At 35.7% G+C, this 22,005-nt stretch overlaps 2 protein-coding genes across 6 annotated transcripts; both read right to left on the bottom strand.

The window, feature by feature from the left end:
* Window positions 1–2,466: 2,466 nt before the first annotated feature.
* Window positions 2,467–18,091, bottom strand: LOC110738358 (CSC1-like protein At3g54510). Of its 5 annotated transcripts, none has more exons than XM_021918731.1 (10): window positions 17,206–18,091; window positions 16,142–16,282; window positions 14,525–14,588; window positions 12,420–12,632; window positions 11,350–11,544; window positions 10,081–10,379; window positions 8,804–9,083; window positions 8,237–8,515; window positions 4,029–4,262; window positions 2,467–3,611 (listed from the first exon to the last, which is right to left on the bottom strand). In XM_021918731.1, exons 1-10 carry the CDS (start codon window positions 17,487–17,489, stop codon window positions 3,474–3,476), a joined length of 2,127 nt encoding a protein of 708 aa, XP_021774423.1. In that variant the 5' UTR covers window positions 17,490–18,091; the 3' UTR covers window positions 2,467–3,473. The 5 variants fall into 5 exon arrangements, with proteins under 5 accessions (XP_021774423.1, XP_021774424.1, XP_021774425.1 ...); XM_021918732.1 differs by lacking the exons at window positions 16,142–16,282; window positions 17,206–18,091 and adding exons at window positions 12,805–12,959; window positions 14,903–15,543; XM_021918733.1 differs by lacking the exons at window positions 16,142–16,282; window positions 17,206–18,091 and adding exons at window positions 12,805–12,959; window positions 14,940–14,958.
* A 394-nt stretch (window positions 18,092–18,485) lies between these two features.
* On the bottom strand, window positions 18,486–20,492 carry LOC110738278 (pectinesterase-like). Its single transcript, XM_021918652.1, has 2 exons — window positions 20,044–20,492; window positions 18,486–19,395 (listed from the first exon to the last, which is right to left on the bottom strand). Exons 1-2 carry the CDS (start codon window positions 20,414–20,416, stop codon window positions 18,701–18,703), a joined length of 1,068 nt encoding a protein of 355 aa, XP_021774344.1. The 5' UTR covers window positions 20,417–20,492; the 3' UTR covers window positions 18,486–18,700.
* Window positions 20,493–22,005: the final 1,513 nt, after the last annotated feature.

Genomic DNA, 22,005 nt, shown 5'->3' with positions numbered 1-22,005 from the left:
GATAAGTATGGATATCCAAATGGTTGGTGAGGTGGGAAAGGACATTAGCTTAGGGCGGGGATGGATGTGAGTATTAAACTCGCCATGCGTAGTGGGACGAGGATGAGTATAAGATTTTAGGTGGGGATGGATGTGGAGGTACCATCCTATGGAGGTAGGTGGATCACGGTTAGGGAGGAGGAAGATTAAGATGAAGTTTTTTATTTTATTTTATTTTATTCAGAATATAGAAATATTCACAATTTGTCATCGAGATAAACATGGAGAATCCTGGACTCCCTCGAAAGATAAATAGAAAGGGGAAAAAAGAGAGAAAGGGAGGTGGTGACAGAGGAGGGGGGAAAGGGTAGTTGTGGCAGTGTGTAGAATTTCCCAAACAAAAAAAATCATGTGGAGAATATTTTCACCATTAGGGTAGCTCTTAGTGACTCAAGTTAGTGGAATATGATGTGGAAGAGTTAAAAGTATAGAGAGAAATTGGGAGCTACTCCACCAATGTGGATGCTCTAAAAATTTATTTAATTTTAATCAAAATTTATACTTGTACTTCGATTCTTACCCTTGTTTTAACTTCTTATCATTTGACATATTAAACTCGACTTATGAATATATCCCAGTGAATGTACCATCCTATGAATTACTGAAGAATAATATATCGTATCATTATTACATAAAATGATTATCAGTCTGTTTGGAACGAGTCAAATCAAATAAAATGATTTAGGGTAGCTTTCAAAAAAAAAAAAGATTTAGGGTAAAATTCGAGTCTACGATAGCGTAATTGGATTTAGATCAATTTGCTAGGTTGATGGGATGAAAGTTAAATAACAACAAAGCTAGTGAAAAAGCTGGATGTTTTCCTAAAGTAAGCCCATTTGGAAAAATAATTTGCAAAATGGATGTGTGACAAAACTATTTACCAAACTAAGCTTCCAGGGTAAAACGCTGTCTCGGACAAGCGTTTTATGCCCTGTTTTTTTTAAAAAACAAAATTCAACCTAAAAACGCTGTCTGGGACAACGTTTTTAGTTGTTGACTTTTTTTTAAGAATTTTGTAATTACCAGTTTGTAAAAAAATTTATTTACAAAGAGTACTAAACGCTGTCTGAGACAGCGTTTGTTGTTGTTAATGAAACGAAGCAACGTTTTTATTTTTTTTTACGAAGCAGCGTTTGTTCCTCACTTCTTCATTCCCAAACTTCTTCATTCCCAAACTTCCCTTAACTTAATCCCTCTCTCTCCAAGATACTTGTGCTCCTCTCTCCAAGATCACCTGGGATCCGTATGTACCGGAGTTGGTAGATGCCATGCCTGCACATCTACTAGATCATCAGGCAGAGTGGCGTGCTAGGGTCCCCTGATTTGTTTCGAGGTCGTGGAGAGTCACCTACCCGACCGCATCATGCGACAATTCTGACTACGCCAGCCTATTCCCCAGCATTGTGACACTAGTGTACGCCTTCACGGCATTGACCGGCAGGGAAAGGGGGAGATAAACTGGTCAGTGGAGCATTGGCAATTCCTTCAGCTATGGCAGCAACGGTTGGATTATGTCGTTTGAGGTGATCCGATACAGGGCGTTATGGATCCTCACGATCCGTACATGGTGTGGTATAGGCGTATTACACGCCGTTTCATCAACCCCAGCTACACACCACCGTCCACACATTACCATTCAGCGTATGACGTCATTAGCAGATATGTGAGTTTCTTTTATTCTACTTATCGTCCTCATTTTTTATTTTTTTATATATCATGTAACTGACTAATCGATGATTATTGCAGGCGGCGGATATGCAGGCTATGTTTGATGCACTGTCACTCGCCCTTGCAGACGGACCCGCCAGAGCCCAGGTCGAGCGGATGCGAGATATGTCTGTGACTTTCTTACAGAGACATGGTCACAGTTATCTCGTCCACCAGCGGGACAGTCAAGATGGCCACTCCTTGTTTGACCCCGGCCAGAGTAGCGGTGGAGGTGATCCTAGGACACCCACAGACGCAGAGGAGTACATCATCCACAGCGCCCACCGGGACCTAGGAGGACACATCGTCCAGCCAACTCACTCCCCCACCGCCCCGAGACCCATTCAACACCATTTCTCATTACAGTCGGCGTCATAGACGGACGGACGACAGTCAGGCTAGGGAACCTTTAGCCCCAATTGATGAGTCGGGATAGTATTGTATGATTTATTTGTTGTAGAGAAACATTTTCTAGAATGATGTATATAACGATTACATTATTAATATAATACATGTTTGTTGAATGAATCTGTGAGTAGTTTGAAGTTCAGTTTCCTTATTTATCCAAATCGGACTTATGTCAGTCAAAATAGATTCTTCTAGGCCGATATATATCAAACAACAGACATTTGAGATCCATAATCTGAAGCGGGGTAGAAGCGATGCCCCGTGGTGGTTAATGTGGTGGTTCATGGTGGTTTTAGTGCTGTTGGTTGTGGTGGGTGGTGGTCGACGGTGGTGGAAAGGTTGGGGTTGGTGGTGGAGGTGGTTGAAGTGTTGTTGGGGGTAGTTGGACTGTTTTGAAGTGCATAACGGTGGTCGAAAGTGGCGGAAGGTGGTGGTCGACGGTGGGGGTTGGTGGTGGGGGTGGTGGTTGACTGTGGTGGCTTAATCAAGGCAGGGGTGGTCTGTTGGGCAGAAATTAGAGAAGCAGGGCAGAGATTAGAGAACAAAGGCTGCTGGCTGTTGGTGCTGCAGACCAGCAGAGAAACGCTGTCCCAACAGCGTTTATGTGTTTATTAATTTTTTTTTTCTTTTTATTTTTAAAAAACAGAAATTACAAAATTCTAAAAAAAAAAGTCAACAACTAAAAACGTTGTCCTAGACAGCGTTTTTAAGCTGATTTTTTTTTTTAAAAAAAAACCAGGGCATAAAACGCTGTTTACCTTGGAAGCTTAGTTTGGTAAATACTTTAGCCACGCAACCATTTTGGTATTTATTCTATCAATTGGGCTTAGTTTGGAGAAAAGTCGGAAAAAGCATTGTCATTGTTGTACAACTAATATGCATACAAGCTCAATTGTTACACTTGGAAATAAAAAATTATCTATATGACTATACACATACAATATCTTATCTTTTATAATCAAAATCCTTACAAAAAATAACTAATCTAACTTATCAACCTGTCAAAATTGTAATACCTTCCGTGACCCCAAAATCAGAGTAACAAGTAAACAGCCAAGTGATAAACTATAATCAACAAGATAATACAAGAAAAATACCCAAAAATTACCTTAGCTAATATTCAGCTAATGTTCACAGATGACTAAACTTTTTGCTATATCAGTAAATTCTGCTATGGAAGATTTTTATACTTCCAGCATATCCTATACAATTAGCTACAAAGTCACATAGCCGAGCAGATTACGACAGAGGTTTTGCAGGAAGTCCAAGATGGGCTCATTTGCTTAATTCAGTTAGCAACAGCAAAAGAATTGGACAGGTCACTGAGAAGAGCTTGATCCTTCTTCAGTAAAGCTAACTGGTCTTAAGAAAGGTGGTCGATATGCATCTGCTGCATTATGGGAGTTGATATCCAAATTACTTTCTTTCTCGTCGCTCTCATCATTCTCCTTAAGAATCTACAAGAGAAAGTTTAATGAGCTTTAACAAGGAAAATGGCAAAGTAGTACAGCAGTATCTAACCCTTCCCTCTCTTGAACAGGAAGACTGGGAGCTTTAATGACCACATGGGTGCATAATATCAAATTTAAATTTTCAATACAATAAGAAGAATTTATAAGCGGACATGAAGCAAATGTTTTAGGTTAAATTCCATAACCATGCGTCCATTCCAACAGCAAAATATATGGTACGGTATGTGCATAGTCAAAATGGAACAATTTTATAAGGAAAAAAAAAAAACCCCAAAGTGTAGCTCAACGATCAACTTTGTACATAATGCAATTCTATTCCACATCCAACATCCAAAAATTGAAAGGACATGGAAATATGGAAGTAACAACATATTAATCACTTATATTGAAATTCACAAGCACCTGGATAGTATGTTGGCTGAAAGACGGAAGAAAGCGGAGCTTGCAATACTCATTGAACAGCAATGTGAACACAAAAAGTGGCAATGTGGCAACTGATGCCCCTGGCTTTGACTTCAATCCGAAAAGACCAATCATAGTAATTTGCATGAGAATGAGGGCAAAAAAGATGTAAGAATGAATGTATGGCCAATATTGTCCACTAGTTTCATAATCAGTTGGATATACATCCTCAATCTGCAACAAGAATAGATTGAAAAATTCCAGTTATGCATCTGACTTGAATAGTATTGTTAGGGAAAACATAAAAGAATTTATGAAGCTGTCAATTACTTTCTGATATTCAACCAAAAAACCTTTTCAACACATCAGCATGTATTGTATATTATATTATATTGATACTTCAATGAGTTCAATCCTATGACTAGCACTGAAGAGAGAGAGAGAGAGAGTGTGTGTGTGTGCGCGTGTGTGCTGCCTTTCAAATTTTCTTAAGGATATATACCTGTGCTATGGATTAACCTGTCTTGTGTTGTTGCCTAAGCAATAGATACTGTACTATTTAATACCTTTCTAGCATAGGCATCAAATGCCAATGAATTTTCAGTACATCAGCTTGCTTCATATGTATTTCTAAATAATCTTTCACTCAAACTTGAAAATTTTCGAATACCTTTTATCCTCAGGTTGCACCTACAAAGTTTGATAAATCATGCAAAGCATTTCAGAGTTATACTATAGAAACAGTTCTCATGATGTGATGGGCAACATAGTGCAACTACTTTTTTTTGTAAGCTAGGTACTCGAGAGATCAAAGAAACACTAAGATTAGAGATCTACCAAGATTTTGATTCTCATCTAAGTTTCACTGGGAGAGGCTTACATTACTTTAAGATCGCAGAGCCTGTCATCAAGGGAAGAAACTATAGAGATATAATTTACGTTCATTTCAGCATAGGGACCAGAATAATATCTGTAATAAATTTCTGATCATGTTTTTGTTATTTTTTTAAAAGACAAACTTTATTATTAGTTTAACTCTAATAAGATTTGTCTTATAAGAAAAACCTACTACTTTACTTTACCAAGCAGATTTAAGCTAAGCCATTGTACTTTGTACATGTCCTCTTTTGAGACTTTGACAGTTATGATTGTTTAGGAATATTATTTGATAAATATTAAGACTTGTTGTCAAAGAAAGAATCACATGAATGGTTTACAAAAATATGGGAAGAACCTGCTAACCTAGCAAGATTATACTGTGTGGTTTGCTATTATTCAGCAAGACAACCAACAGCAAATTGGCCATAGAATTTAAATTTTCATTGGATATACACATTGGCATGGTAAAGTGTGTCAAAGATAAGAACCAAGTTGTTTTAGTACAAGATGAGGACATCAAGGACAGGTGGAAGGGGTACCTCGATGAAATGTTTAATGGAAGTAATGGAGGGGTGATAGGAGATACCTCTGTGAGTGATGAAGAAATCAACATGGAGTATGTGTGGAGGATTAGGAGAGTAGAGGTGGAGATTGCATTGAAGAAGATGAAGCCTAAGAAGGCGGTTGGGCCGGACTGATAGAGGTGTGGAGGTGTTTGGGTAAGATTGGCATTGATTGGTTAACAGATCTCTTTAACAAGATATGGAGAGCTACAAGGATCCCGCAAGATTGGAGGAAGAGCACCTTGGTCCCGGTCTATAAAACAAAGGAGACGCTCAAGATTGTTCTAACTATTGAGGGATCAAGCTTATGAGCCACACTATGAAGTTGTGGGAAAGAGTGATTGAATATAGGTTTAGGACATGCATAAGCATTTCGGATAACCAATTTGGTTTTATGCCAAAGAGATCTACTATGAAAGCAATCCATTTGATAAGACAGATGATGGAGTTTTATAGGGTAAAGAAGAAGGATCTGCATATGGTCTTTATTGATTTAGAGAAGGCATATGACAAGGTGCCAAGAGAGGTGCTTTGGTGGGCAATGTTGAAGAAAGATATCCCACGAAGGTACGTGGACCTGGTTAAGGATATGTATCAGGATGTGTCAAAAAATGTGAGGACATGTGGAGGGTTGACGAAAGATTTTCCTATTACAATTGGATTGCATCAAGGGAAAGATTTTCCTATTACAATTGGATTGCATCAAGGGTCTGCATTAAGCCCTCTCATGTTTGCAATGGTTCTAGATGAAGTAACTAGACCAATTCAAGATGAAGTCCCATGGTGTATGCTGTTTGCGGATGATATCGTTTTGGTGGATGAAACAAAAGATGGGGTTAATGCCAAGTTGGAGCAATGCGGGCAAAGATTGGAATCTAGAGGGTTTAAGCTAAGTCGGAGTAAGATTGAATATTTGGTATGCCGCTTTGGTACCCAGAGGGGGACAAGCGGTGAGGAGGGGAGTTTGGATGGAAAGGACTTGACCATGAGTGAATGCTTTAAATATCTATGCTCAATCATCCAGAAAATTGGTGATCAAGACGTGGCCCACAGGAGGGGTCAATTAAGTGGAGAGCAGTCACGGGAGTGTTATGTGACCGAAACATTCCCTTACAGCTCAAGGGAAAATACTACCATAAGACCAGTGTTGCTTTATGGTACAGAATGTTGGGCTTCTAAGAAGAAGCACATTAAAATGATGGAGATTACGTAAATGCGAATGTTAAGGTGGATGTGCGGGAACACTCTAAGTGATAGAATCAGAAACGAGGTTATTCGCAAGAAGGTAGGTGTGGCAGGCATGGCAGAAACTAAGGGAAAATCGTCTGCGTTGGTTTGGGCATGTAAGACGGAGACCCGAGGGTGAAAAATTACGAAGAGTGGAAGGGTGGGACCATGGAGGGGTTAAACGAGGGAGAGGGAGACCGAAAATGACTTGGTTGGAAGGAGTTAGGAAGGATATGAAGTTTTTGGATTTGCATGAGGATGAGGCATTGGATTGTAAGGGATGGAGGAGTAGGATCTTTGTCGATGATTACACGGAATAATCAAATTTGGTTCATGTAGCCGACCCCACTTATGGGATTAAGGCTTTGATTGATTGATTGATTGGATATACACATTATCTTGTTCTGAAAGATCATGAAAGTTTGACCATCTTATCAAACAACATACTCTCATAGTCTCATGTAATTGCACAAGAGGTCTAAACATAAACCCATGTGAATCCAAAAGATCTTAATCATTCATTAGCTAATATACCTATTAGATTGACGAAATCCATGGATAAATATAGTGAAAAAAGTGAAACAGCAAAGACTAGGCGATACATTCACTTCATGTTGAAGAGCTGAACAGCAACTGCATAAGCAGCTACATTTTCAAGTGAACTTGTGCAGCAATTTATGAATTTATAAAAATAATCATAGAATATTCTTCTCTAAAACAAAAGACATGTGTTGCTAACTGCTACACTGGATCACTCAATTATGGTGCAGGACATCGCCAGTGAATATCATATCGGTTGCAAGGATGCTTATTTAATTAGCAGTAAAGGTAAGAAGAATACCTTAGAAAGATGTGATTTGGTATAAGCTCTGCGTTACCTCCATAGAAGATGAGATGTGTGCACACAATTTAAGGATACTTTACTGGGGTTTCATTTTAGCTGTTCAGAACCTCACATCCTCACATCAACAAATGTTCCACCTCCCACACTCTAGGATGTGTGTTTGTATGTGATTATCATGTCTTTCCTCATATATGGTTATTATTCTTTTGAGTTGCATTTTTATCAATATACATTTATTGTTCAATGTTTCACTTTTAACGCTATCATTATTTTGTTATGTAACATCCAGAAAACAAGATTCTTTGGAAGAAATTCACATTCTCAATGTTATTAGATTACATGACTACCACACCCAGCAAATAATGAAAGCCGTTCGAAGTGAGTGGTGAGTTCTTATGCCGTGCACTCAAAACAGATTAAGAAAACACACAGATCCCCAACCTGTCCCCCCCCCCCCCCCCTCTTAAAAGAGAACACAAAGCCCCAACTTCCCCCACCCCCCTCTTTAAAAAGAAAAGGGGAAAATGGCAGCAAACCTGCCCTGTTTCCTTTATATTTCCCCTCATTTTAATTGAGTAGCAACTAGGCAGGAAAAAAAAAAAAGCAAATTGATAATTTAACTCCAAATTAGCAGCAAGACCATGACCCTAATCAATTAAAAAGACAATTCCTCTTTCCAATTTGAACAAACTAACCTGGTTCATGTAGACAGCATATCCCAAGTATAAATAGCCAAGCACAAATGGAAGGAGCAAGGGAGCAACAAGTGCATAAACCATGCCGATTAGAAAACAGAGACAAACAAAGGGGATGACCCTGAAATAAGGCAGAGAATAAACATAAGGAGATCTTTCCTTTCCACGACCAAATGTATGTCTCTTTATGGCATCCCAAACCAGTAGGCCCGCTTGCAAAATTTCTAATGAGAAACCAGACAGTCCATCAGACAAGATGTATGTTGTGAAAAAATCAGCCTGATAGACAAATTAAGCTTATGAGATGTTCATAATCTACAATGTTAAAGCATACATGTTTGAAATCATTGCATTTTACAGAGTAGGATACTAGGATTTAATTAAAATTATTATTCATACCTAAAAATAAAACAATACTCCCTCATACCTTACTTTTTGATATCACAGATTAATATATATGTATATATATATTTTAAATATGGAATCAAGTAGTGTCAAAAAAACAAAAAACATATTCCCGGATTCCATAAAAAAAATTGGCATTATGAACTGGTTTGACAACCTTACCTGAGCTGCAACAGCACGAGCCAAGCGGCTTGGAAAATCACTTGGATGACTGAAAGATTCTCCAAGTTCATCAAGGAGAGATCCAGATAATAAGGTCAAGAAGAAGACATTGCCAACTAGAAAGTAAAACACCATATTGCAGACTTTTATCTCTGTCTGACTCCTTGAGGGATAGCCTGCTAAGTGAGCCATCCCCAGTATTGAATAAGGAACAACGTATATAAATCCATTGAGTATAACACTTGGCAGGTACCCTGTTACAACAGATTTTAATCCTGGTCTGCAAAAGAGTTCAAATGTTTGAATTAACCATTCATACAGCATCATTACATTCAACATTTCAGCAGCATCAGCAATAATGAAAAAAATAGGTGAGAAGAAAAAAGTTGCAGTTTGCTCAATTTTGCAAATACGAAGTCACAGAACCATAAAACAGACAAAAAAATATATCCTATATAGGTGTGTCCTGTGGCTCCTGTCCAATCAAACATTTATACGACAAAATAAGTTTTGCATCTATGAATGATCTAAATTTTTTTCACCTCGGCTAAAGTCTTGCTGAGCATTATTTTTTAAGCACGTGTTTTTCAACCCATTAAATAAGCAATAATAGTATAGTGTGCCAAAAGAAAACAACACAATGCATGATTGTGTTCCTAAATTTTACAATTCCATTCAAAAATCATTTTTTGGCATAGATTTATGACAAATTTAGAATCATCAGTTATACTTCACGTAAGTCATTCTATTAACCTTTACATACTGTTCATTTCAAAGGAATCTGATCTCAAATAATAGATATATTTTGGCCAAGTCATTGTTTTGTTTATCTTAATTGGAAGTTACTATCAAAATTTATAAGTGAACAAACATGCTTCACAAAAATGGAGGAAAACACATTTGTCAATTAACTTAGACAAAGTAGACTTTGATGTTAGGGTGTGGCTTTGCAGAATGGCTCACAAAGACATAGATTCAAGTTATACTTAAGACCAGAAATAATGTTTTCAACTAAAAAACGTTGCTACCAGATCAAATAAAAAAAAGGGTAAGTTTCCAACCAATTTACTATCTAATAGCTAACATGATTTTGCCATGCTAGCAAAATGTGAGTTTTACATGTTGGGTATTTTAATTCAAGTTCAGTAGCTTCATCAACTATATAGGCTGATTTATAGACTTAGATGTTTAATTATGTTTAGGTGTGAGAAGTTATGTTAAATCCACATATCCATATTAAGCTAGCATATAGATAGCTATGAAACAAGAATACTCACATTAACTGCACGGCCATTGCTGGAGGGAACCACTTCATCAGCCTTTCAAATTTAGCTATTCCTTGAACAGCTGCTACCGGCACAGTGAAGAAAATTGTAAGAAGTGTTGCAGCAAGATAGAACCCAATTTTGTACAACAGCAGCCTCCGAGAAGGGGTTGACAAGTTTTTCCATAACAAATCTCTAGGTTCTGGAGCTTCTTCTGTAATCCACAAGAAAGGATGTGGGTGCTGTTGGGACTGTGCAGCAAGTGCAGCTCCCACCCGAGATTTAAATGTCACAAAAGCAGCAGCCAACTCCTGAAAAAACAAAAGATTCTTGGTGAGCTTAACTTAGCACAACACAAATTGACGTTATGGACAGGAAAAGGGATTAGTAGCTGCTTTCAATTCCATTATTTACCATAACTGAAAATTCTGATGGGTGAAACTGGCAAAAGAATATTTAAAGGGGCCAAGTCTTAAACACAATACCTAAAAGGTTAAATTGTACAAGACTAAGATTTGAAGCACTAAATTACAATAATTTTTAGCTCCCCTGTGCTCACACATGCACGGGCGCACATCAAAAAAAAAAAAATATTTACAGTAGACAAGAATAATCTCAAGTTTTGGCCATCTATTATTAATCCCGACTTTGAGCTAACTCAAAATATTCACAACTAAAGGCAGAGTAAGGGCTATTCCGATAATAGTCTGAGGCAGGCATTGTTCATTTCATTTGTAAAAGTAAGAGAAAAAAGAATAATCCTCCACCCAGTCACCCACTAACATCATTCCTTTTCCTCTCTTTCCTATCACTCTCCATTACCACAATCTCTTCCTTACTTTCATCCACCTATTTAGGCTCTCTCTACCATCAACAGCTCATCACCAAAACCACCCCTCCTTTGCTCAGAAACCATTTTTTTTTAAGTAACAATTTAAATAATACACCACATAAGATACTGTGTTTAACAAACATTAATGTCTTTAGCCAAAAACATGTACATGAATATGTTTCCATATTTAAATTTATACTTACATGTATATGATTAAAAGCCTGCATGTTTGTGTGCATACATACACAAAGACACACACGCAAAGTACTTCATCACTTATAAATCAGGGAAGGGGGTTGGGAAGACAAAAATAGAAGAGCGTATGCATTTATCTTATCCAACTAGAAAGTATGACCATACAGGCTCCACACAAGTCTTAACGAACAGCAAATAGTAACAATGTCTAATCTTAGGTAATGAATGAAACTGTCACTACAAAACTAATTTACCATTTTCTGAAGCATAGTTTCATACTGCATACCACTTATAACACCACATATTCTGCAAAGTTTTTCCTCCAGCAAAGTGATTTTTGAGGCATCTTTTCTCAAAGGTTCAGTAAGTGAATCCTTCCGATTAAACTTCCTTCTCATGGACTTCTCTTGCAATCGTTGTATCTTTCTTTGTATTAAGGCTGCTTGTTCCTGCATAAGGCAATGTATTTATTTGATATACTAATAGTTCCACAAGAATGAAAAGACTAATCTAGTTCCCAAACTTAGAACAAGAGTGGTAGCTTGAAGCAACTCAACTGTTATTCATTTGGCCAACTAATTTAACTTTTTTTCCCCTGAGAGTAAAATACATATGATAGGGAGGACACAGCATTCAGGGGTAACATCCCTATCAAACATCAATCCCTGGTGTACTTGTGATTTAGCCGATTGAAGAATATGATTTTTTAATAAGTTCTCTAAGATCATTTACAAGAGCACAAAAACAAAAGAAAAAGATTCTACTAAGGAAAATAAGTAATACAAAAAACTAAATTGAGCTAGCCATATTTCACACCATTATTGAAAGTTAGCTCCAGAGAAACACCAAGAAAGTGATACAGTCCCACAAAGGAAACAGATATGTAGTACATAATAAGGAAGCAGAAGAGAAGAAGAAGGCTCAAACTATCTGAAGCAAGGCTGTAACGTGGGTGGCTAAAAATCCGATCAAGTTGAATTAAATATCTCTCTACTTTCTACTTATAAGGAATATTCATTACTAAAACAAAAATGCAAATCTTAGATTTCAATATATATATACTGTGGTTTGCAGCTCTATTTACTTTCCCAGGATGGTCATGCACATAAAATTCATATCTTTAATGACACTAAAAACAATAAGGAACTCCAACCCTTCATTCTTTCAAAAAGTTTACATAAATGACATACATTAGGTAAGTAGCCAAACACTCTGAAGAAAATGCTGATTTCAAGTCTCATCTATAGGCAGTCTGCAAATTGGTGCACAATTATATAAATATATTCAAGAAAATAGCAATTAGTTGATGCCTCATAGTGCTTACCTGCAGCAAAACAAGATCCCTCCCATCATACAGCATCTGATGGGACTGAAAAGCATGTTGATAATGTCTGGTGAAGAAGTGATGTACACTGCATCCATAGGTTTTATGTTCAGGACAAAGTGGAATTTCTCGAACTAAAATAGTGAAGTGATCTGGTCTATTCTTTAATTTTTGAAGCCATAGAATTCTTTTAGCCAGAATCTCTTTATATTCCTGCATATTAGAAATGATGTAAGTCTTGGCATTACTGGTTCATAGGTAATTCATATATCAAAAAGAGAAAAGAACATTGTCTTTACGAAACTTATTCACATTGAGTCATGGAAAGTAAGTCCCTCTCATAAACCAGGCTAAAATCCACTACAGATCTCATCAGTGCCATTACCTTCAAGAGTGGCTGAAAATGTCTCATTCTGACAAGGTTAAGGTTATACTTCCTCACGTTTCTCAATTGATGCATCATAGAGAAATGGCACACAAACCAATAAGAAGGAAAGAGAGTGGTGTGATTTACATATTTGTCCATGTGTTAAACTTTACCTGGTAAAAGTGGAGAGTTGGTCTACACTTATTATGAGAACAAGATAATAATTTCGCACATAAAGCTAACTAAAAAGAGAAGTGATGCATCTATTGTAAAACTTCCCAAAAAGGAATATGATGCATCTATTGAAAAACAAAGAGAGTATGTAGAAGTGTGCAGTATATTATGAGTCACATTATCAGTTGTCAGTATAGTCAATTGTATACTACCTCTATTTCATATTATTTGCAACAAATGAATTTATACAGACTCTTAGGCAAAATTTGTTTGTGAGTGTTAAATGAAGAGTGAGATAAAAATGTATCTGATGAGAAAAGAGATAGAGAAAAATGACAACTTAAAAAGGAAAGAAAACATTTGCTGCATAATGTGTAGCAGCCATTTTTAGTAAGTGTTACACATAATATGAAACAGAGGTAGTATAATAAATTAGATCGGCAACTCTTTAGCTCCTCATACATTAAGCTTAAATAGCAACCCTAGTTTTTAGAGATTGCATTAAAAAACTTTCAATAGTTTAAGGTAATTAGACCAAGGCATTCTCACATCTTGATAATTACCCTTGAACATCCCATTTAATGATAATTACATTGAGTGGTCCTAATACAATCTATAGGTGATAGTTCTATTGGCAGCACCTAGTAAGCATAACCACATAGAATTCCTTTACCAGTTGTTTCTTTCCATGCTAGCAGCAATGCACAGAACAAGTCCTATCATTGATATAGGCTGATCCGCTAATTGACACTTCCTTTCTCAAATATTCTTTAGCTAGCAAAAGAACCTTTAAACAGAGGAAGATTATCTTTTAAGAAGATTTGTCATCCTCAGAATACCTCATTACACTCAATCCACAACTCCAATCCATCCCCGTCATTTCCAAAGTTGTTAAAAAAAAAACATGCATACTTTTCTTGGGAAAGAAAATTTACAATTCTTACAACATCGAAATTTTCAAGATATTATGCAGAGTATATTTAGATTCCTCTTGAATCACCTTCATAATTCAAAAAAATGTCAAACTGCAAGGCTTCACAAGAATCAAGAAAATCTTTTGCAAAGTGATAGCATGTTTTACAGATTCATTATTCTCCACTTGAAATTTCTTATCTATTTGAGTTAAAAAATGAAAAAGCCCTACTTGAAAGTGCCTGAATTCCTATACCAATTTCTTCTAGAACTGTCTCTGTAAAGATGATATAATAAGGCCAATATCCTAGCAATACTGTATCCCAACCAAATGATAACACTAGAAAAATCAGAAAGAACTAGTTTCGAAATTGAAAGCCAAAAAGAAGAAGCAGTGCAATAGATTAATAATATATTTTTACACTTTCAAGTTTAGGAAGCTCTAAGACACCTCTAACCGCTCTAAGTTAACATGATGATACCAACTCCCAATATAATGGAGGAGAACCTTAAATCTAGATTACTTAGGAATCTACATTATGAACATTCGTTTGTGCAATAGAAGGCAATTACTATTATACTAATCAAGCAATACTAATGGTTCCATTTAAAGCATGTATAACGACCGATTGATATTGAGTGCAGAACTCACCTTATACAACATGTACAATCCATACAAGGAAATGAACCATAAGCAAGAAAAGTGGACCCACAGCCTGTTGATAGAAGTAAAAGAGGTTGTCAATACACTTGAAAAATTAACTTTGTGCTAGGAATTAGATCAGAAACAGAGATTCTAAGTACAGCTAAGAAGCAAATTAGGCCCCAAATGATACTATGTTGTATTGATAATCAGAGAAATTAACAACACAACAATCCTTCTTTCGAGAGGAAGGATTCTCTCCCAACTTCTTACTACAATTTTCAGGAAACCTCTCTCTTCTTACAACTCCTCTATTTATAATCAGTTGCTAACAAACTCTTACAGCTAAGAAGGAATAACAGACAAATTCCAAAATTACTTTATTACCCCAAAACCCACTAACAATCTCATAACAGAATTCCACCTCATCTCTCAAGTTGCTGGTGAATTCTTCTTGGCCTTCCTGCAAGCATAAGTGATGACGGGCCTGGGCTGATTCCTTGAACTTTAATGGCTCCAAATCATGAGGATCCAACATCTATGAGGGTATCATCATAAAATTATACATCCAGCTCAACGTCCAATTCAGAAATATGATGAAGTCATTGAGAATGAAGTGATACCAAGGATATCATACAAATTACCCCCAATGACCTCTCACAACATGCCCATTAATGGAGGCAAAGGCGGCCGCCAAATGTAGATAAGATGTGTTACACATCATAAAATAAATTCAACCAATCACGCATAATCCATAATTAATGAAACATAATCTTCCTACATATACAATCATTTCTTCTAGAAAAAAATAATAAAGACTTAGAACTACACCCCCAGACCCCACACATATCATGTCTAAAGTAGAGCTATTTAAACGGGTGGTGGCCTTGGTGGGATGACTGGTAAACGGGTGATGGACTAAAATAGATTACCCGAATCCGACCTGCATCCGTCACCACTTCCTCCATGATATTAAACGAGGTGATTAGGGTTTTGGATCATCCACTAGATATTTCTATCCCTAGGCACTTGTAGTAGTGTCAGACAAAGACGCGAAGAAGAAGAATAGCATATTACTATAGAATGATATGGCAGCTAATTGGGGGGGGGGGACCCTTATCCATAAAGGACCTTTAAAGTTCAAAAAGATGATGCAAAACAATGCAAGTTACTACTATTTCATTAGTACAGTTTCTTACTTTTAAGTCCTCTTCTAAGATTTAGAAGAAAATTCAACTCATACTCTATATCATTGACGCAAAACAATGCAAATTACTGATTATATTAAGATTTGTTTCCACCACAGGAGTAAATGAAAAGTTTTAAGTAAAAAAAATAAATAATGGACAGAAATATTAATTCAAATTAAGTAGTTTAGAAGAAATACAGCCATAATTATCTCCAAAGAAAAGAAACAGCAAAAAGTCCTGCCAACAAAAGTCCAAAACCCACTTTAAGGGGAAAACAGAAGGCGAAGGGTGATTTACTACAACAATCATTTGCTAAACTCATCTACAAGCAGAAACCAAGACAATAAGGTACATATAATTAGAAGCAGCAATGAAGACAATCAACTACTCTCATACATTATTTTGCTGAAGATGAAGGGGAGCATTTACTCTGTACCTATTAGACCCTGCTCTGATATTTGATATGGTAAACGAATTCATGTAATGTGAATGGTTGGACTGTGAGGACTCGGAATAGTAATTGAGTGGAAGAAGTATTAGCAACCCGATCACAGAGCAAACCACAAAAAATCTAATACTGCAAAAAAGAGATCTCCGTATAAATAACAGTGAAAAGGATGTAATAGTCAGAAGTTTCTTACAAGAATGGAACATCAGAACTAACTGAGTTAGATATAAAAGAGAAGACATACCATACCTTACATGTGTTCCAAACAATTATGGTTAACACTAGAAACTAAACAGCACAAATTATGTAACGCGGAAAACCCTTTAAATTTGACATCATTTCTAACAGGCATTAGTCCAAAAGCAGATCATAGATTTATGATAATCCATAATCCATATTCATTCTTTTTGTAGTACCAAGTTACCCCAAATGTTCCCATAGTAAAATGCTTTTTGTTTGTGTTAAACAAGGAGATCATATAATCATCAACCATAAATCAATATAAGTGTACGATTTACATGTTTCATATGAGACAATTAACTCTTACACATCTCCAACAGTTGGCTTTATGTGTTTGTTGACTAATAGAAGAGAGGTCAGATGCAAAATATCTGAAGAAGCTTAACTATCCATCACAAAACAGTGAACGTTATTCAAATAGCAATATTTTCCTGATTACCACCAATAGTTTAGTGTTCATCACTTTATCTAAAAAGATTGTCCTATTCTTTAATTTAGACCTTCTTGTTTTCATCAATAACAAATAGGATTTAATGTGAGCTTCATTGACCTGAAATTACATCATTTCGTAATAAAAAAAATACTGCACTAATTGAATATGAATATATTTTCATATAGTTTTACTCTAAAAAAAAATGATAAAATTCAATTTTAAAAATTACAGCATTGTATTTTATACCTATAGTATACCTTCACATATTCTCATCTAACTCATACAAATTAGAAAAAAAATTCATAAACAGAACAATACGGAAGAAAATAAAATCAAACAAAACTAATTCAATAAAATGTTTGAATATGTAGTAAAATACCCAAATTTGAAGAGACGGATGATAATGAGAGCATCAAGGCCAGAATAGCTAAGAATATCATCCTCGGAAACCCGAAGAGCGCGAGGAATCCACGAAACGGAAGGTAGAAGACGGCGAAACGAGAAGCGATCAAACGACAGCGGTTGTTGTTGATGAGAGAGACGACGAGCGTAGTAAATGAAGGAATTCGAAGGTTGTTTCTTGAGAATGGAGAAAATACAGAGGATCGCCATTGCTAACCCTATGTTTATTGCTGCTGATGCTACAAGACCTTCAGGAGTCATTTTAATGGAGGTTTTTCAGGAGAGAAAAAGTGAGAAGAGAGAAGTGAAAATGGAGGTGAATTGATTTGTTTCTGAGTGACATTTCAATTGACACTGTTGTCTATTGCATGTTTAACGTGGCAGAGTTTTAGAGCGGGAATTTAGCCCTCTTCTTTTGCTTACCCGTTAGGGAAAGGACCTCAGTGAGACGATAACTAGTGTTTGAATCAGGCCAAACTTAATTACTCGGTTTAGTCGATTACTATATCTTTGTCCGTCTTAAGTTTCCTTGTTTTCCTATAGGAATATATGATGTTTTTATTTTTATTTTTAAAGTTAGCAGGGTCATACCAATCTCTCTACTTTTTTTTTTTTATTACTGTAAATGCTAAAGTGTAACAAAGTTGAATTGATTGAGAATGAGACAGTTCTAAAGAGGTAGTAGGAGTACACGAGTAGCAAATAAAAATGTATAAAATTCAAGTGAAATCCATATGTGATTGTAGTGGTATGAATCTTTAATACAAAGCAGTTTTCTTGTAATTATAACTATTTTATTTACTTAATTTCGCTTCGAGACAACCAAATTATATGAAATAAAAGATTTCAATTTTAAGAGTTGGTAACTTTGTCCCCCAAATCAATGCAACTTGGTACTCCATCCCAAATTAGTTGTAAGATTCTACCACTTGTGTTGTTGGTTGATATACATCAAATCTGTGAATGGTCAAATACGCATTACTTTTTAATAGATATTATTAAATTTTAATTTGTTAAAAATATATGGTGTAACCAATCTAACAAATTCTATTTAATGATGTTAATATCTATACATGAGTTCAAAATACACTCAAAATTTAAAATAATTTACCTTAAAAGTCATATATGAATTATTTTGAGGCGAAAGGAGTGGTAATTTTAGCCTATTTCTCCTCATAAATTCATACATCAATGGTGACAATAAACCCCTATCAAAATTCCCAATGAAATTCTCATATAAATAAATGGTGTGGCACATTGTAAACAATTGTAAGAAATTGATTTCTTTTTTTCTTTGCCTTCTTTGACAAAGAAACAATACAAAGCCTAACTAGTTAGTAGTTACCCACTACCTAATAATTGTATATTGACCTATGACTAAAATTTACCTACTACTACATATTTTTGCCTTACTTTGACAGAAGTAGATCAATAAGTTAGACTAACTTACAGTAAAAATATGCATTGTTCAACTAATTTGATGACAGATATTCACTATCATAGGGAACCTTAGTTGCAGGGATCCATTCATTTCCTTGGATCAACTGAGAAGCAGTGTATGGCAATGCCTCACTTGCATCTTCAACCACCTTAAAACCTGACCATTTTACTCTCCTACTCGTATCAGCTCCCGGTCCCAAGTTTCTGTACTCGAGGTAAATCGCATTTGAATCAGTGGTATTAGGCCACTCTTCCCACCCAGAAGGACTGATTAACCTATCCAAGAACGATTCCATTACCATGACAGTTGAGTAAGGAAACCACGGTCTACCTAGAAATCCACTTATGTTGGTCCTTAACCCATCCTCGGGTGCTGATGTAAAGTTGCAGCCCTGCAGTGTGAATCCTGAATTCTGATCTAAGGACTGTCTTCCTTGTGCTGTGTAGGTCACTATCTGATATTCTGATACGCGACCATAGAGGTTACATTTCTGAAATACAGCAGTTGCAAATCCGAAGATAAAATCAACTGTTCCATAGATGTCACACTCTCTATAAAATTGACTACCTTCTTTAGCATACAGAGTGTCATGGTACCCTATGACTTTACATCTGTAAAAAATCGCGTGGTTTGCAGAACATAAAAGTGCTACTGCTTGGCCACTCTCACTTCCTGCATTGTTCTCAAAAGCTATGTCTTGTGCCATGAATCCATCACCTAAAACAGCTACATTTCCATGTACAAGATCATATTAACACGGGCGTAAACTAAAATCTTCTGCTTGAGAATTAACATGACAAATTGACAAAGTATCAATTACACTATCGAACCTCCAAACAAAGGAGACACAAACACAATCTTACATATCATAGCATAAAGTATGCTAAATTACAGCTCATTACAACATATAATGAATTGTATAAAGTATATAACATCTTTCCTGGAAAATATATAAAAGTATGTTATACAGCGTATGAAATTGGCTTTCAACGAGTAAAAAAGTAATCCTGCTAGAATCAGAAGACTTGTCAATGCAGCTTCCGTTTCGTGTATTACATACCAAATTAAAACAAAATCAATCTAATTGAAATCCATATATTGAAAGTTTTTATATGCTTTACAGATTAAAAAACAGGTTGTGACAGAAGATATAAGCATTGTTTTGTCAAGTGCATCAGATTCTAAGGATGATACAGAACATAGAAAACTGCTAATTGCCACCATTTTCTGTAGAATCTGAGCATTTATATATTAATATATCAATAACACAAAGCGCGAAATCAATGATAAAACAATAAAAATCATCTATTGTTACTGAAAAATTAATCACAATCAAGAAACAATATGAACAACAATAAACTGATATATACTTACTGAAAGTGGCAGTTTCTGAAGTTGAAAATTCAGAAATCTGACGGTTAGCTGTTATTTTGGTGACTTCTGCTCCATCCCCAATTAATACAATGTTAGTCTTGCTTTGAGGCACGGTCACCACTTCATTGTACACTCCGGAGCAAACCCGAATGTGGAATCGCGACAAGGCGTATGATGGAGCAGAGAGGATAGCCTCTGAGATTGTTGTGAAATCCCCATCTCCATCTAGAGATACTGTGGCATTGAAGTTGATATTGCTTGTAATGGAGTTGGGTTTATGCAGTTTATCATGATATTTTACAAAGAAATAAACTCCAGGAACAGCCACTACAAGAATCAGCAGTATAAGCCAAACACAATTATTTTCTGCCATTTTGAATTTTCGTGCAACTATTATTGTGGATACAATTTTTTTTGGTTGTTTTGTGTATGTAGGAAAATCATACGGAGGAAAATGTTTCTTAATCTTTTGTTATGTTTTTTTTTTTTTTTTTTTTTTTATCAAGTTGATTGTTTTTAGGTCTCAAGAGTTTTTATCTACTTGTATAAGATCAATTAAAAGAATTCTTTAAAGTTTATCATGAAATAATTAAAAAAAAATGATTTCTTAATACGTAGTATTAAACTATAAGTATATCTACAACGCGTTCTGGTCACACCGTGTAGCCGGCTGATGTACATCAAAATACTAACTGGGTAACTTTTGACTGACCGAATCCCTAACCAACCGAGTAATCCATGACCAAGTAACCCCTTACCGTGTAACCCTGACGGACCGCGTAAACTCTGAATAAGTAATTCAGGCCATACGGTGTGGCCAACCACATATGTAACTTTGTGTAACCTTATTACATTTATATGTGGCTACTTGTTTCATAACAGAAAACTATATTGATAAATAATATATATGTACGTTAACTTTCTACATGGTGTAACATTATCTATTTTGGCAAATTTTAATAATTAGAAAAGGTATTAACACGGCTTATTGTCTTATTGAGGAAATTCAACAGTGTCAGAGCCTGAGAGGTAGGAAGCAGCAGTGGGATTGCCACTCTCTCGTTGAAGTTTTAAATTAGGTTAATAGCGAGAATTGTTTGGTTCATAATGGTTAGGATTATTTGTTTATTAATCATACTCAAAAGAGTCATAACTTTCTAATTACCAAATAAATACCCCTCCATTCATAAGAAAAGATTGAGGGAGTAATTAACTTTTAATCTACTTATCACATGAAATTTGTATAGTATATCAGGATGTACCATGCTCACGGTACACCCTGTAGAAAACAAAGGCATTCTTCAAATAATTTTTCTTTTTTTTTTTTTTTTTTTATAATGATTCCTCCTTAATTTAAGGGATTTGTTAGTTATTCTCCATATTAATAGTTTTCAAAAATAGATTTGATATTTTTGGAGAGACATAATTACAATTTCGAAATACAGAGAGAATTTCCACAGAGAGAATTTTTAGCAGAGAAAATTAATGGCGGGGTGTAAGAAATTCGACATGATTCCATTAAAGATTTGTTGATAATACGTATGAGAATGAAGATTTGGTCAATAATGAAGATGAATTTGAGGATTTCATAATCAAATATGAAGGTAATTTTTTTTTTATAGGTTTTTTCGTATTTAAATTTTATAATTATAATTACGATGTTGATGCTAATGATAATGTTCTCTTAAATTATTAAATTTCATAATTTGTGGATTATTTCGTAATCAAAGGAAGTTGGTGATTTTTTTTTTTGGGTATTATTTTCAAAGGTTGAAGATGATGTTCTTCTAATTATGATGAATGTTCCTTTATCACACATTCAATTTGTTGCAGACATTAAAATGGGTCCCAAGTAACTTGCCTAACCAAAGCGCGAGAGCTGCCACAAACTCGTGCAGATGTCTAATGCCAGTACGGTATGCCACCATATAATATATGTTGCTTCGTACTATAATTGTGTAT

The sequence above is a fragment of the Chenopodium quinoa genome, unplaced genomic scaffold (assembly GCF_001683475.1).
Source record: "Chenopodium quinoa cultivar QQ74 unplaced genomic scaffold, ASM168347v1, whole genome shotgun sequence".
NCBI lineage: Eukaryota > Viridiplantae > Streptophyta > Magnoliopsida > Caryophyllales > Amaranthaceae > Chenopodium > Chenopodium quinoa.
This window is presented reverse-complemented; position numbering and strand designations above follow the sequence as displayed.